This window comes from Choristoneura fumiferana, chromosome Z (genome assembly GCF_025370935.1).
Source record: "Choristoneura fumiferana chromosome Z, NRCan_CFum_1, whole genome shotgun sequence".
Classification (NCBI taxonomy): Eukaryota; Metazoa; Arthropoda; class Insecta; order Lepidoptera; family Tortricidae; genus Choristoneura; species Choristoneura fumiferana.
Genome location: NC_133472.1, coordinates 26,792,199 through 26,807,199, shown reverse-complemented (window position 1 = coordinate 26,807,199; position 15,001 = coordinate 26,792,199). Strand labels below are relative to the sequence as shown.

General features: G+C 35.0%; 1 protein-coding gene across 1 annotated transcript in view; it reads right to left on the bottom strand.

The window, feature by feature from the left end:
* The window catches only part of LOC141432877 (basement membrane-specific heparan sulfate proteoglycan core protein-like), a 240,521-nt gene that overhangs the window by 66,627 nt on the left and 158,893 nt on the right, over window positions 1-15,001 (bottom strand). Inside the window, exons 12-18 of the mRNA XM_074094693.1 lie at window positions 14,205-14,312; window positions 13,743-13,856; window positions 12,328-12,549; window positions 10,473-10,607; window positions 9,298-9,421; window positions 5,264-5,370; window positions 3,601-3,711 (exon numbers count right to left, since the gene is read on the bottom strand). Of these exons, the coding sequence (XP_073950794.1) occupies window positions 3,601-3,711; window positions 5,264-5,370; window positions 9,298-9,421; window positions 10,473-10,607; window positions 12,328-12,549; window positions 13,743-13,856; window positions 14,205-14,312 (921 nt within the window). The remainder of the gene's footprint in view (window positions 1-3,600; window positions 3,712-5,263; window positions 5,371-9,297; window positions 9,422-10,472; window positions 10,608-12,327; window positions 12,550-13,742; window positions 13,857-14,204; window positions 14,313-15,001) is intronic.

The following is a 15,001-nucleotide window of genomic DNA, read 5'->3' as shown; positions in this document are numbered from 1 at the left end:
AATACGTGTGATGCTAGAGTTTTGTGAACGTAGCATATAAGTGTCACACAGACGTAGCTGCATGCGATATGTGTCAGAGAAGCGAGGTAAATTAGTGTAGTGCATTAAAATGGACCTCCACAAAGTCACGCCTGAATCAATCAATTATGTTATGTATAGTCAAGTGTAAAAATATGTACCAGAGACTCTTATTCCGACGCAATAAGGCCGTAGTAACATATTTTTGAGTGGTTCGAATAGATACTTATTTTTGCACTTGACTGTACATAGCTTTCTTACTTATTTACTTAAATAAAATATAATAATATTTGCAGCTTTTGTTGTATATAGAATTTTTGGGCCGAGGATGGACACCCGAAGTTCAAAAACTTTTTAAATTTAAAAAACGAAGCTTGTCCAATCCACAGGTGACCATAGAGCTGACTCTTTCGAAAGAGACAATTCGCTGTTAGTTGTTAACGAGGATTTCCAAACACTGGCGACATTCCATCAATCATCGTATTTATTAAGTGACATTTTATATTAAATACATACTACACTTTATGGACTTCATTAGTTTACGTCAACTTAATGACATGTAAACTTCGATTATCTCTATAGAGAGCTTTTGCAACTGCTAAGTAGAAAAATGATAGTCAAAACAAAAAAGGGAATCAAGCTTTAATGATTTTAGTGTCGGCAGTTCATTAAATCTTAAGTAAAAATCATACACCATTCTTCGAATAACATCATAATCAAAATCGTCCATATATGTACTCTAATAGTGTACTTACAACGGTTTTGAACGAAACGCAGCCAGCCTTATGGGCACCCTGCCAATTGTTTATTGAATGTGTGATTGACAATCGTGGCGATGATAAACCCTGTCATCGCAACTGACATTGGCCCAAGCCTTAAGGCCGCCATTGAGGGAATAGTAATAATAATAACAAATACGCAGTAATAAAAAGTAGCGCACGGCAAATTTACGAATAGTGCATTTCGTGAGATAACTCTATAGGTAAAGTGTGCATTAATTTCTGATTCTAATAGTTAACACAGAAATGAAATATTTTGTCTAACTACTATGTCATAGGTGCGCCTCAGTTCAAACATACTCAGCAATATATTCTGCAACATAGCTATTGTATTCACAAAAAAGTTATTTAAACTGTTTCGCCCTCATTCATCTACAAGAAACAAGTCACATTCGTGCAAAGCAATAAAAATAGGTAAAAGGAATGCATATAAATAATTAGCTCGTCTATTTTTAATACTATCTACTACTTCATCAATACCTCTAAGCAATCACGATTTCGGGTATTGACAAAAGTACTTATGTAAAAAAATCTTGCAACTCCATTTTTTCCAGTTTTAAGATTGTGTTGAACCTTGGTAGGTACATAAACCCGCAGAGCTCCGATAACAATGCAAAAATCAAGTACCTTTTAGAAAAAGGCATATATTAAATAAATATTCATCACAAAATTTAATTATCTGTTTAGAAAGGACTGAAACATCGGACGCGTGCGTCAAATACGAGTAGATGCAGTATACGAGTATTATTATCTTCTGTGTTTATGATATTGGTCTAATGAATTTATAAGGTTTTCACTTCGAGCAACGAATATAATTTTTTCAATAATCTAAAGAACCTTTTTAACTTATTTAATCCTGAATCAAGAAGTAAACTGCGTTAATTTTTATATCCAATCAAATCACAATAATTAAGTTATTACATGTTAATGTATGTACGAGCGAATATAACGAAAACTCAAATCAAAGAGGCATCCAGTGGACCAACATCATACTAATTATCGAATAATGGCGTTCATGGTGTTCAGGACATACATATTCAATAACTACTTAAACGACAATGCAAAAGAAATATTAAGATTCTGTAAAATAATCTAACTGGGTAGCAATTAAAATAAAGTAGGTAAAAATCATTATTACGGGAGTACCGAAATAATCTGGATATTTCAACACTCATTCAGCATTCCATTACAAGGTCAAAATACCGGAGTTGTAACAGTTTTGTTCATCTGAGAAGTCCGAACAGTCATAGACATTGTCACACCGTCGTACGTGTGGTATGCAGCGTCCATTGTAACATGTGAATTGCGATTCGTGGCACGGCGCCGCGGGCGCGGGGGAGCGCGAGGGGCGCGCCGCGGCCCAGTCTGCGCATCATCGTTGCTATAGTTGGAATTATTTCAGGTATCGGAATCTATTATGATAGGTAAGACACCGACACTTCAAATAATATCTTCTGTACTATGCACCCGACTCGACCACACCAACACTGACCAATTTCCCACATAAGCCCAAACGTGTAAGCTGAACGTTCCTAATACCTCTTCGTTAGAATTTACTGTCTAACCTACAATCGGTTATTAAATCGCGTCAACATGGTAGAGTAGATGGATTAGTATAGGTATAGGCATTATCGATTCGTTGTAATGTTTCATGAACAAATCAGTACCAATCAATTTTTTTTCAATTATACCATACAGTTACGCCATTATCTCAATCAGCTCCGAACGATGCAACCTTATTTACACTTCCTAGTCGATAAAGACCTATTAACTATTGAAAATTTTGTATTTTACGCCGTGATTACATATCATCTATTTAATACCTTTTAACGAGCAATTTTTATATATATATTTGGGGATCTCGAAAACGGCTCCAATGATTCCGATGAAATTTGGTACGTGTTTTCGGGAATGAAAAATCGATCTAGCTTGGTCTTATCTCTGGGAAAACGCTTGTTACCGAGTTTTAGCCCGAGCAAAGCTCGGTCACCCAGCAGAGCTACTACGAAACTCGAAGTTCGTGTCGTACCGTCCCTCTCTCTCGTATTAAATAGTATAAGTCTCAGAGGGACCGCACGACACGAACTTCGAGTTTCGAGTTTCGTAGTAGCCCTGCAGGTACTATCTACTAAAACGTTGATCTAATTTCATATCGGTGTGTTCTTGCTATCTAAATAAAACTAGATAGTGAAAATGAAATCATCTAATAAAGTGTGCAGTGATTATTGTGCCAATTCGTGTAATAATTTTCATAAATTTGTGCAATATTCAAACATGAATGCTTAACTGCTTACCAAGCGTGAAGGTGCTCTGTGCTTTTATTGCATTTGAAGATAGATTTTTCTAATTTCATGGAACAAAATTACTGAAAATGTGTTCGATAAAGTGTGTTTGTTATATTTTAATTAATACATTTACCAAAAATGGTGAACATAGGTGCATTTTAAAAAGCTTAAGCAAAATATACTTATCTTACCATATTGAATCATATTCTTACTACACTTTGCAAAATATAGTACTATTACCTATTATTAAATACTATTGAAGATCATAAATATCATTATTATAATAGACTGTATTTTTTACCCGACTGCTTAGAAGGAGGGTTATTGCAAAGGCTTTTTCTGGTAACTATTAAAAACTATAAAAAGATTGAAACTTCAATTCCGTCTAAGTCAATTTTCTTAGTTTCAATTGATCACCTTGGTAATTTTAATTAACGCTTTAATATTTTTCTGAAATGTATATCTTGGGATAAGAATGTTGATAAAGACTTATTTACTAAAATCAATAAAGTAGTTACGGCAATTTTCTTCATCCGAATTATCGTCGCAGTCGTCGTTGCCGTCGCAGAAGAAATGGTTGTTGATACAACGATTGTTTTTACACGTGAACTCTTCGTCGGTGCATTCGTCTGCAAATCATAAAAGATAAACAGGTTTAAGTTTTTAAGAAATAGATATATTTATAAGTAGTACTTTTACATATATATATATATATATATTAAATTATGAAATCTGTAGATAAAACTAGACTAGACTAGACTGTTGATAGTTGTGGATAATATAATATTTTTTTTAACAATTTCATTTATTTTAATAAACGGATTTAGATAGATAATGCTTGCATTTTTTTTTCGTACAAGTAAATGGGTATTTATGTTTAATATATGATATGTAGATAAATATCATTGAAAATCTTTATTTACATCTGCAATACATACAAAACCCTAAAAACTGACTTCATTTACAATTGAAAATACAAACTGAAATAAAGATGCACAGAAAAATAAGACCATCACTGGGAATCGAACCCAGGTCCTCAGTCCTCGGTTATTTTTCTGTTTTTTCTGTGCATCTTTATTTCAGTTTGTATTTTCAATTGTAGGTTTTACGGGATGACCGTAAAAGTAAAAAGTTGGAATTGAAATAAAAAATACAAAAAGATTCCAAAAAACCAATCTTGACTTCATTTAGTTTTATAAACAGAACAAAACCAGACAAAAGACACGTGTACAATAATAAATAGAATAAGTAATAGTACAAAAAAATAAAATAAATAAATAAATATTATTATTCAAAAAGATCTATCCAAGTGTCATAACTCTTGAAAATTGTTTTCTATTGGTGGGCAATTCTCCACTAATTGGAAAATCGTTGTCCTTGGCTTTTTTTGGAAAAACGTGTTGAGATAAATGGTAAGAAAAATGTTTCAGTAGCTATTTAAAAACAACCATATTTTTAATCTTGTCTAATATTATACCAAAAATGAAACTACTTACCTATATATTTTAAATTTTTCAAACACCCCAAAAAACACTCCCCTGACATGTCCCCAACCCAGAATTTGATAAGTATCAGATAATAGTAGCCATGTGTGTCACAATTTAGCAAAGTTTCGCTATTGAACTTAAAAAGATGATTACACCATTAATGATAATAAAGTAGTATTTCAATTAATATGCATGTCATTTTATTAATATTTTTAATCAAACATTGTCCCAAGAGTACAAAAAGAGTACCCTGTTGCCTGAATATGATTAATATAAAAATAATTGATAAAATTGACATTGGTGCATACATTTTATATTATTATAGGTCCACACAACACTGTAGTTATGGTGCAAAACCATTTTAATGTTCAATTCATCATATTTTGAAGAGAAAGTTGGCAGGGGACTGTTCAAGTGTAAAAATATGAACTTAAACAACGTTTCAAAAATATGTACCACCGACTCTTATTCCGATCTTATAAGGCCGTGGTAACATATTTTTGAGTGGTTCGAATAGATACATATTTTTGCACCGGATACTTAGTATTATTTTTGGATATTTAGAAGTCGTTCATAAGTTATAATAAAAAAATATTAAATATCTCCCTTCTTTTCTATAGGTTTAATATGCACATTAATATTATATTTTGACTTAATACACTTTTTAATGAAAGTAGTAACTTGTATCACTTACGCGTTGATGTCATGGTCGTATTACAATCCAATTCGTCGGTCAAGTCGGTGCAGTCTGTGAAGGTGTTGCAGCGAAGAGCTATATTGATGCATTCACCATTTCCGCATCTGTAAACAAGAGAAAGAAAAAAATATAGGCTATTTAATAAAAAAAAAAGTCAAAGCCATGCGATGGTAAAAGTTTTTTTTTTAATTGTGCACGTAGTAACCCTTCTTGTAATATGTACCTACATAAGCTTCATTCGTAAATCTAATAACGTACCTAAACATTCCTGCAGATTTTTTTTTCATAAACTGACCGTGATTGACCCTATAAGTGTACCCTAAGCTCATACTTATTTACAAAATTTAACGAAATAAAACCGGGTAACTCACGTCTTTAATCGAGTTTAGTTTGAGTTATGTCGCATGTTTCTAGGTGAGGGGCTACGCATTAGTCCGAAATAAGTCGAGCTAAACTCGATTTAAGACGTGAGTTATTGTAACGAATCCTCCCTTAACTTTATTTTATTAATCTACTTAAACCTACACCTATGCCTACATACTGAATTATTGTTTATTTATTACCTTATTATGGGACCTCAACCTACAAAATGCCTACACCTAACTCAAGTTGATTTACCTTTTTTAAGTCATTAAATTGGCCAAGTGATCGCTAGCGGTCTAGAATAAGGAACCTACGTTATGTCCGAGGAAGTAACCGTTTAGTTCGTTTAGTATAATGGGAAAAGAGCTCAATTATTATATAATTTAACTAAATAATAAAGAAAAGATAAATTAAGAACAAATGAAGAATGTAGTTAGTTGTTTAAAGTAGTCTGTCAATAGTCTATGATATGTTCGTGTAGAAGAAGGTATTTTATTTCGCATCTAAAGTTCAGAGGCCCACTCCCCGCCTCTGAAAGTGGCTTTCGTCACCGTACTGGACGTCGCCTACTCTGCGTTAGCCCTGAAGGAGCATTCTACCTTTTTCTTATTAGGAATTGAAACATATCATTATTTTATAAGAGAGGATATTTGAAAGGGAAGTAAATTATAGCCTGAGGCTGTTCCTGGATCAAACCCGTGATCACAATACTCCTGCAGTAACAAGGCCAACTTCAGTAGTACGTAGATGTAACTTCAATGTTCATCATATTGACCAATAAGTAGCTTCCGGATCACCTGGTACCGGTCAGCCACTGACTTGCATCTGCCTTAGTCTTAGTCAAAATGACTTGCATTGTTAGTTTATGAAAGATAAGTATTTGGTAAAGCCTTTTACCATTAAAATAGTTGGTATTAATAGCCAAAACAGGACTAAGTATATAATCCAAGGTTCGCTGCCAGGAACGACCACAGTTCAAAGGACATTCTACTTTCAGCAAATAAATAATATCCTGTTGTGATTTGTTGAATTATTTTGTCTCACTTGTTTGAAGCTACTAGCGTTTGTAACAGGACATTGAATGAAAAGCGAAACGATGAAACCTATCATTCGTCGGGCGTCGAAAGGTCTGTCATTTATAGTCAGTATCTATGTAAGTATGTCGCCATGAATATGGCCAGGTTCTGTATGTAGCAGGCGAACTTAAAAGCAGCCTAAGGCAAATAGTTAAGTAGCTGTATAGTTAATGCGAAGAAAACAACCACAACCTCCACCTTACCCGATCGGAAGCAACTGTACAAACCTACTATATCCTATTCCTACTTCTAAACTAACCAACTAAACTACACGAAAACAACAAACTAGGGACCCGGGTTCCACATTTAAATTACTCGCGGAGTCTCTCTCAAAGTGCAGTGAGAGAGCCTATTCTAAGTTGAACCTAAGTCGAGTGGTTAACTCTACTGCCTAATTCCTAACACCCGTGTGCCTACTGGTATCCATCAAGGAGATTGGGTCGACAAATACCAGTAACGAAGAATAAGAGTGCGAATAAATAAACAAATAGATAAGGCGGACAAGATCTTGGTGAATTTAGGACACCGGTATGGCATCTCAAACCCTCCAAAACCCTGGGAGAAAATTAGGCCTGTCTTTTCCGGTATAATACAAGACCCCCGCCCTTACTCCATAGGCGTACTCTACACTGAAGGACGTTCCCAGGGAATGCCAGCCTGTCCGTTACCACCGCTAGGTGACGTAGCTCTCACTCCCTAAGAATCGGCTTTTACTGAACCGAAATACAGTTGGGTTCTCCGCTACCCCAAAATTAATACTAAACCCAAAACTTCACAATCAAAAACACAAATTCCCACTAAACCCCGTTTTAACTATTAAATAAACGCTTCGAATCACTATGTAGTCTCCAGCAATGAATATCAAATCACTCGTATCTTATTGTTAAAAAACACAGAGTAGGAAATTCACACAAAAGAATACACTATAATATTTAACACAAGAAATAATTAAAACCCCCAACAAAAATTACGAGAATAATTTATACCTCAATAATTCAGAGAGAACCTTTCCGAACTCGTAGCAAAATCAAAGTGTTTTTTCGCTCATCTTCGCACCCCTTTTAAACTTAAAATGTAGTGACATCTGCAACAAGTGTTACATTTTCTACTCCGGCTACACTGGCCTCAGTTGTCACATAGCTTGATAATTTTACAATGAAATAGTCTATAAAATAATTTAAGTTAATAAAATAAGTAGGTACATTTTTAATCCATATACATATATCTAAATATATGTTCACATAAGATGGAACATTACAGACCAATGGCTGTAAGGTTACATTATCCGTCTTTATTTCATTAAAAATATGAGTGAGTCTCCCGGTAATTTTATGTTCAAAATTCCAGCAGCTCCATGTCGAGGCCGATTGGCTTGAACTTTGATACAAGTATTAAATCAGATATCAATGCAATAATCAAGTAGGTACCTACCTACCATCAACGAAGAAGGTGATATTTTCGCATTAATTTATTTTACCTAGAGGTCACATTGTACGACGCACTCAAAAACACAATATCATTAAACTACTTACATTGCCATCAAGTACGTTAGACAATGTGAGCCTTGGGGTATCATTGCACTCTCCTATGTTCAAGACAGTAAAAGAAAGGATAACTAAGTCCAACGCTATTATTACGCACAAATATTTTGTAAATTACCGCTAAAATATTAACAAACAGCTTATTAAAATAGTAGCTTATTAATAGTTGATGCAGTTTCCGTATGAAGTATTAGATTCGTGATCCACCATAGAACTTTTCTATACTTAGTTATGTCATACCAATGAATTTCCTTATTATCAGGGTTTACTATGATAAAAGATAGATACAGGGAAAAGGTTCCGTAGTGAGTCACAATTCAATTGATATTATTGTACATAAGTATTTTATTAAAGACTAAACAAACATTTTCCTTGGTGCATATGGATATCGACAAAAGTGCCTCATTTTCATTAATTTGATAATTATCTAAAAAAAAACTGCGGAGAAAAATAATTTAATTTCAACATTTCGCTAGAGCAAAGATACATTCGCTAATCATACTTTTAAAAATTGTTAAGCATGGCTTTTAAATATAAATCTGTAGTCACATACTGAAAACATACAAAGTTGCAGAATAATATAAAAAAAATGCATAAAGGCGATATTAAAAAGCGATAAGTTAGACCCAATATGTATTTATGCCTCAATATTCAAGATGAAGGTATTTATTTTTAAGCGCATTGATCAGCTCAAAACACTTTGTTTGTAAGCTTCATTTCCCACAGTTCCTTTGCTCGCTTTTATGGGCCTAATGCGCAAAAAAAAAAAAATTGCGTGGCCGGCTGTAAGGCGGTCATCACAATGCCACCGGATCTCACTACGGTTTTTTACTTTGACTGTAGAATTTTAGCACCGTACCGTCAAGTGCAAAGATTCCGATACGGCCAAAGTTACAAAAATATGTATACACGACTTTATGCACTTAACATTAAGGTCGTGTATACATAATTTTTGTGACTTTGGCCGTGTTGATATCTTTGCACTTGACTTTACACGGCAGTGGCACGCGGTGGCAGTACATTAGTCGCCTAAGTGGTAAAGTGAACGGACCTGAAGTCGTCGGGCCCGTCGCACTTGTTGCACTGTAACTCGTCGGAGCCGTCGCTGCAGTCCTCCGTCCCGTCACAGATTTTGTTGCTGTCCAGGCATTGACCGTCGCACTCGTGATCGCATTCTTTAACAAATATATGGTTCAGTTTAACATTACTTTTAATATAAGGGAACTATCGACATGGGACCAGTACCAAATATAAAGACTGCTTATGACGATACGGAAAGCATAAACAGCGACAATTCAGCAATAATTAGACGACATACATACTCGTATAATTATACATCGCTTTTTATCACTTTAAGAGTGCTGTATATGCTTTGCGTTGAATTTCGGTGATTTTTGAAACATTTAGAATATGTTGCTTATTTAATTAATTAAAGTTTAATTCGCAGTGGCAGCAAAGACACAATAATTACACTGAATTCGCATGAAAATAAAAAAAAAATATTTTATAATTTACCAATCTAAGCTTTGAAATCTTAACTATTATTATATTAAGTAACTATATATATATAACGGATAATCATTATCTTAAGATATTTGTACAATTATACTACATAAGTTTATATTACTCAATACATTTTCAATCATATGTTGTTTTCTACCAAGTGTTTTAGTCCAGGAAAGTGTCTTTAGAATTTCAGCACAAGAATATTTTGACTACTTCAAAAAACTATGCTATATTTAGTAATTCTTTGTGAAAATTTTCTAATGTACCTACCTAACTTTCGAGGCCAAAAGTGACGTGATTTTTAGACGTAAGGAAAGAACTGTTGGAGGTTATATAATTATTGAATACTCTTTATTCAACGACAATTAACCTCTCGTTGATGTAACTTTTTGTTCATCGCGCGCCATCTAATATTTAGGTTCATCATTACCTTATATTAAGCGGTAGGTATAAGGCGGTGGTAGAGGACAAAAATCTTGAATGCAATTTTATAACGCACCTGAGCATCTGAGGTCGTAAATATTGTCTAATGCTCGACCACTCGCGATCAAATTCATCATCTCTTTCTACCCTCCTCCTATAAAGTGTGACAGAAAAAAGTGGTAAAAACGATCACGCTTCCGAGTGCGTTGGATAGTACAGTCTCTGTTCTGGTTGTAAGGAGCGGCTTTAGAAGTGATGTCGCCGAGTTGTAATTAGAGCATGTTGCGAGGTGTTTACCGTCGGTAACGTCGCCGGCCTCGCCGGGGCAGTCGTCTTCATCCTCACGGTTGTCGCATTCCGGTATGCCGTCACACTGCCGCGCGCACGGTGTCGAGGAGCCGGAAGGGCACGTAAACTGGTCTTGTGGGCACCCTGTAACGTCACACGTTATTTTTTTAATATTTTAACATAGTTTGGTCTGCGTATAATCATCACTACATCTAACAATGAGACATGATTTCGAATGCCAAAAAACTCCCTGAGTTTGAAAACCTAAACATTGTTCCTATCAAAGACTTTCTTAATCGACGGTTCAATAAAAATCAATTCTACTTATAAAATTACGTTTCAAAAAGGTTTACGTTCAGTGCGTTAGATAAATGTGTACCGGTCGGTTTTGTAAACTACGCTTTAAGGTTCTTAATTTTCGATAGTAGAAGGGACACAATAATTAAATTCAGTTTTTGCTTTCGTATCATAAACCTGTCATAATATTACAGATGAGCCTTTACCGCCGTGGGTTCACAGTTCACATGCATAAACTAATTAAAGAATTTCGCAAATCTGAAGGCTCTAATCCCAGGTGTTACCGTTTTTGAAAATTATCCCGTTTCCATTAGAATATCGGGATAAAAAGTAGCCTGTGTATCATTCCCGACTTCCAGCTATCCACATACATACCAAATTTCATCGCAATATTCATTTTTACGCACGCACGCCCACAAAATTTCGCAATATAATAACGGTGATAGTTTCACTACGATGTTGAATTATTATACGAGCAATATTTGTAAGGAATGCACTTATGTAATGCACTACTTTTTTGCTATTAAAATATTTTTGCCTTTTTAAACGAAAACTATCTAAACCAAAAAGAAACTGGTTTGATAATCAATTATTTATTTTTTCATCACACTTGCTCGTAAACAGTGTCGTAACATGCAGGATACCTTGGTTGCAACCCCCCAAATAAAACCCTCGACCTTAATGTGCTTGTCATGAAACCCGTACCCGTACTGATGCTGCTGCGCGCGCTGCTGCAGGACCACATACACACGCACGTCAGGCGCATGCTGCGGGAGGGGGAGGGGGAGGGGGAGGGCGGCGCTGCCAAGAGTGCAGCCCAAGGTATCGCCAATATTTGGGACAATTATATTTTTTCTTTTAGAAATACAATTTTTACTCGCAAATGTGATGAAAAACATTGTATGTCGCACGGGCGGTACTAGAATTACGAACATCGACTCGTTAAAGCCCTCAGTCTTCGACTTCGGGCTTCTAATAGACTCTCGTTCGTAATTACTTATTTACCACCCTTAAGACACAATGTACTATTACGTGACCTTATTCGCTTGATCAAAAATATAACTATCATGCCGTGCAGTACTTTATTATGTATTGCGATGGTGGAACTCATGCACATGCTAAGATTCAGGGTGATATAGATATATATATTGCAATGTATTCATGGACAACAATTAGATGTCATTAAATCTGGATCAAATATTTGCCTATGAATACATTTCAATAAAGAACTGAGGAGATTCATGTAGAAGTAGATATTACAAGGCACTATGTGTGTATATACAATTACATTGTTTTCAGCTTGTTCGAATAAAAGTTATCTGCTCAGAATCTAGAATACGAATAAATGTGGCAAAATTGAAAACGGGCACAAAAAGTTAAATACATACAAATATAGAGTAACATAACTGAACTGGAGCGGCTCTATAGTAAAAATAAATTATTGATTCTGAGCAATCGCGTATACAAAACTTACAAATTAGCAAAAATAAGTAATGCTAGGTACTAGAAGTACCTATGTACCTACAAGTTATAATCTCCTGAATTGTTGTTTCGATTGTGTACTTACCGCAGTTCAACTCGTCCTCGCCGTGGGGACAGTTTTTTTGACCGTTACATCGTAGGGCAACGTTTATACAGGGGCCATCCCGACAGGACAACTCGTCCCTTTTGCAAGGGCAGCCACTTTCGTCTGAGCCGTCCAGGCATTCCGCGGTCCCGTTGCACTGCGCCTCTGCGCGCACGCACTGCCCGCTCGAGCATTTATATTCATAAGCCATGCATATTGTGCCTGCCATAATATGAAGCTTAAACCATAACCATTCATTATTAACAGCCGCACTTTGAGACATTACCTAATTTTGTCGATATATTCTTACAGAAATTTCAAGAACAAGATGTTTAATGCTAGTTACTATAATATCTCAGAGTGTAGCAGTAAGTAATATGTTAAGCTTTAATCAAAACTTTGGACTATACACCATTGTTTTGACCAATGGAGCTGCAATGCAAATAATTTATTGTGTTTGTGATTGTTTACTGAACATTTTAGAATGTGGTTTAATTTCATTAAATCCAAAGCAGCATTTTTTTCCAGAGGCTAACCAATACCGATATGTAACAATAATATTTATTAAACTATTAAATTATATTCCGTCACAATATCACATTCTTACATGCTCAGTAGACATACTTACTTCGTATTATTGAGAGCAAAATAAAACTCGTTAGAGGTAAATAATAGTTAGTAGGCAGGCTCAGATTCAACGAGCAGGTGCAAATTCAGCTTTCAGGCAAGAATCCGGGAGAGCATTTTGTTTGTTTGATTTTATGCTCGCCAAGTAGAGAAATACTTAACTTATAAATAAATCTTGACAGCCAGGGGCTTGCCTTTTAGTGCCTACTAAAGTGTTACATTTTCTAAATTGTCTTGACAAAACAGAAGCTCGACGCAAGCTGCAGTGTTTGATCTCATTGTAAAAATGTTATGGCGCTTGCGTTGGAAGTTAATTAGTTGGCTTTTCTAAACTTATTATCTGAAGCCCTTAGAACTCAAAACCGCCACCAATTTATTTAATAATTACGTTATTTATTTATTAGGGAGCCTTAGAAAACTTGAACACGTTTTAAAAATCTAGTAATATATTTGCTATCGTAGATTTCTTTGTCATAGTTACTAGGTACCTGTATATTTTTTTTATTTCTTTAACTATGGCATATTAATTACTTAGTAAGTGGGTATGGGTATGGGTGGGTACAAGATTAAGGGGCTGTTTCACCATCCATTGATTAGTGTTAACTGGCGGTTAGATGTGATGCCGTCTCCGTCTATTCGAACAAAACAAATAGAGACGGCATCACACCTAACCGCCAGTTAACACTAATCAATGGATGGTGAAACAGCCCCTAACCCTAACCGCTCGTTTGAACATTTAAAAAACTTTTAAAATAGGTACGAGTACGTAATTTTGAAAAGATTCAAACCATAATCGCAATCGCGTTCATCAGAACCATCCTGACAATTATTCGTTCGGTCACAATGCTTAGATGCAGGGATGCAGTAGCCATTTTCACATTTGAAGTCGCCGTCACCACATGCTGGCCGGTAAAAGAATAATAAGGTTATTGGGGTTACAAGGTTCTTCATTAAATAATAGAATTTATGCGGTATATTTCTGACTTGAGTAAAAGAAGTAGTTAGTAGGTAGTAGAAAAAAAAGATCAAAACACGGAAGACTGATTACTTGACATCGAAGAGTAAGAGAAATATTTTTTACATCTGATGAGGAAAGTTTTATCGTTGAAGACACCTAAAAAGTCAAGACAAGTACGAAGGAACGATAGAAGATTTGAAAGACTAGACTTTCAAAAAAGAGTTTGAAATCTAAGTTGAAGTATTTGTTGAAGTCAAACAAAGTAGACATTCCATTGACTGAATTAACTTACGACAATTTTGCTCGTCGGAATTGTCTCCTGGAGGACAATCATAACGCCTATTGCATCTAAGGTTGTTCGGAATACTATATCCACTTCTGCACATAAAGTAGCCGACGGCTGTAAAGACATGCAAAGCTTATATTTAAAACAACATGATATGTTCACAAAACGTTTTTTAATGAGCACTTGCATTTACAGTAAATTAATATTTTTTTGAATAGTTTGTGGCATAAATAATAACATTAATAATATTAACGTTTTATAAATGCAAGTACATTATTGCACTGGATTTTAGGCAGTATTACATCATTGTAATGAGTGATTCATGCATGGCAAGTTAGTTTGTGTTTTTTTTACAAAGTGAGATGTGATTTGATTAAAAAAATTGTTATGCGATATTCCTTAAATAAGCAAACAGTAAATTCATAATTTGGCATCAGTAGTTTATATAATATTAGGTATTTATTTTAATAATAATATATTTATACCCAAATTACAAAATTACCTAATGGACTTAAAAACTATGATGACACCAATAAACACGGTTCAAAATGGAAAAATAAAACATCTAAAACACATTTAGTGCGTCTGTGCAGATGGAACAAGCGACATAGTTACCGACGCAGTTCCGTTCGTCAGATCGGTCCGTCGGGCAGTCCACGCGACCATCGCACCGTTTGCTTCGCTTGATACAATTACCATAATCGCACTGCCATTGGTCCGCTTTGCATGCTTTCAAATTTTTTTTATGTTAGTTTACTGTTTTATGTTAGTCTTGAGCATCAAGTTCTGCTTCAATTACTGTT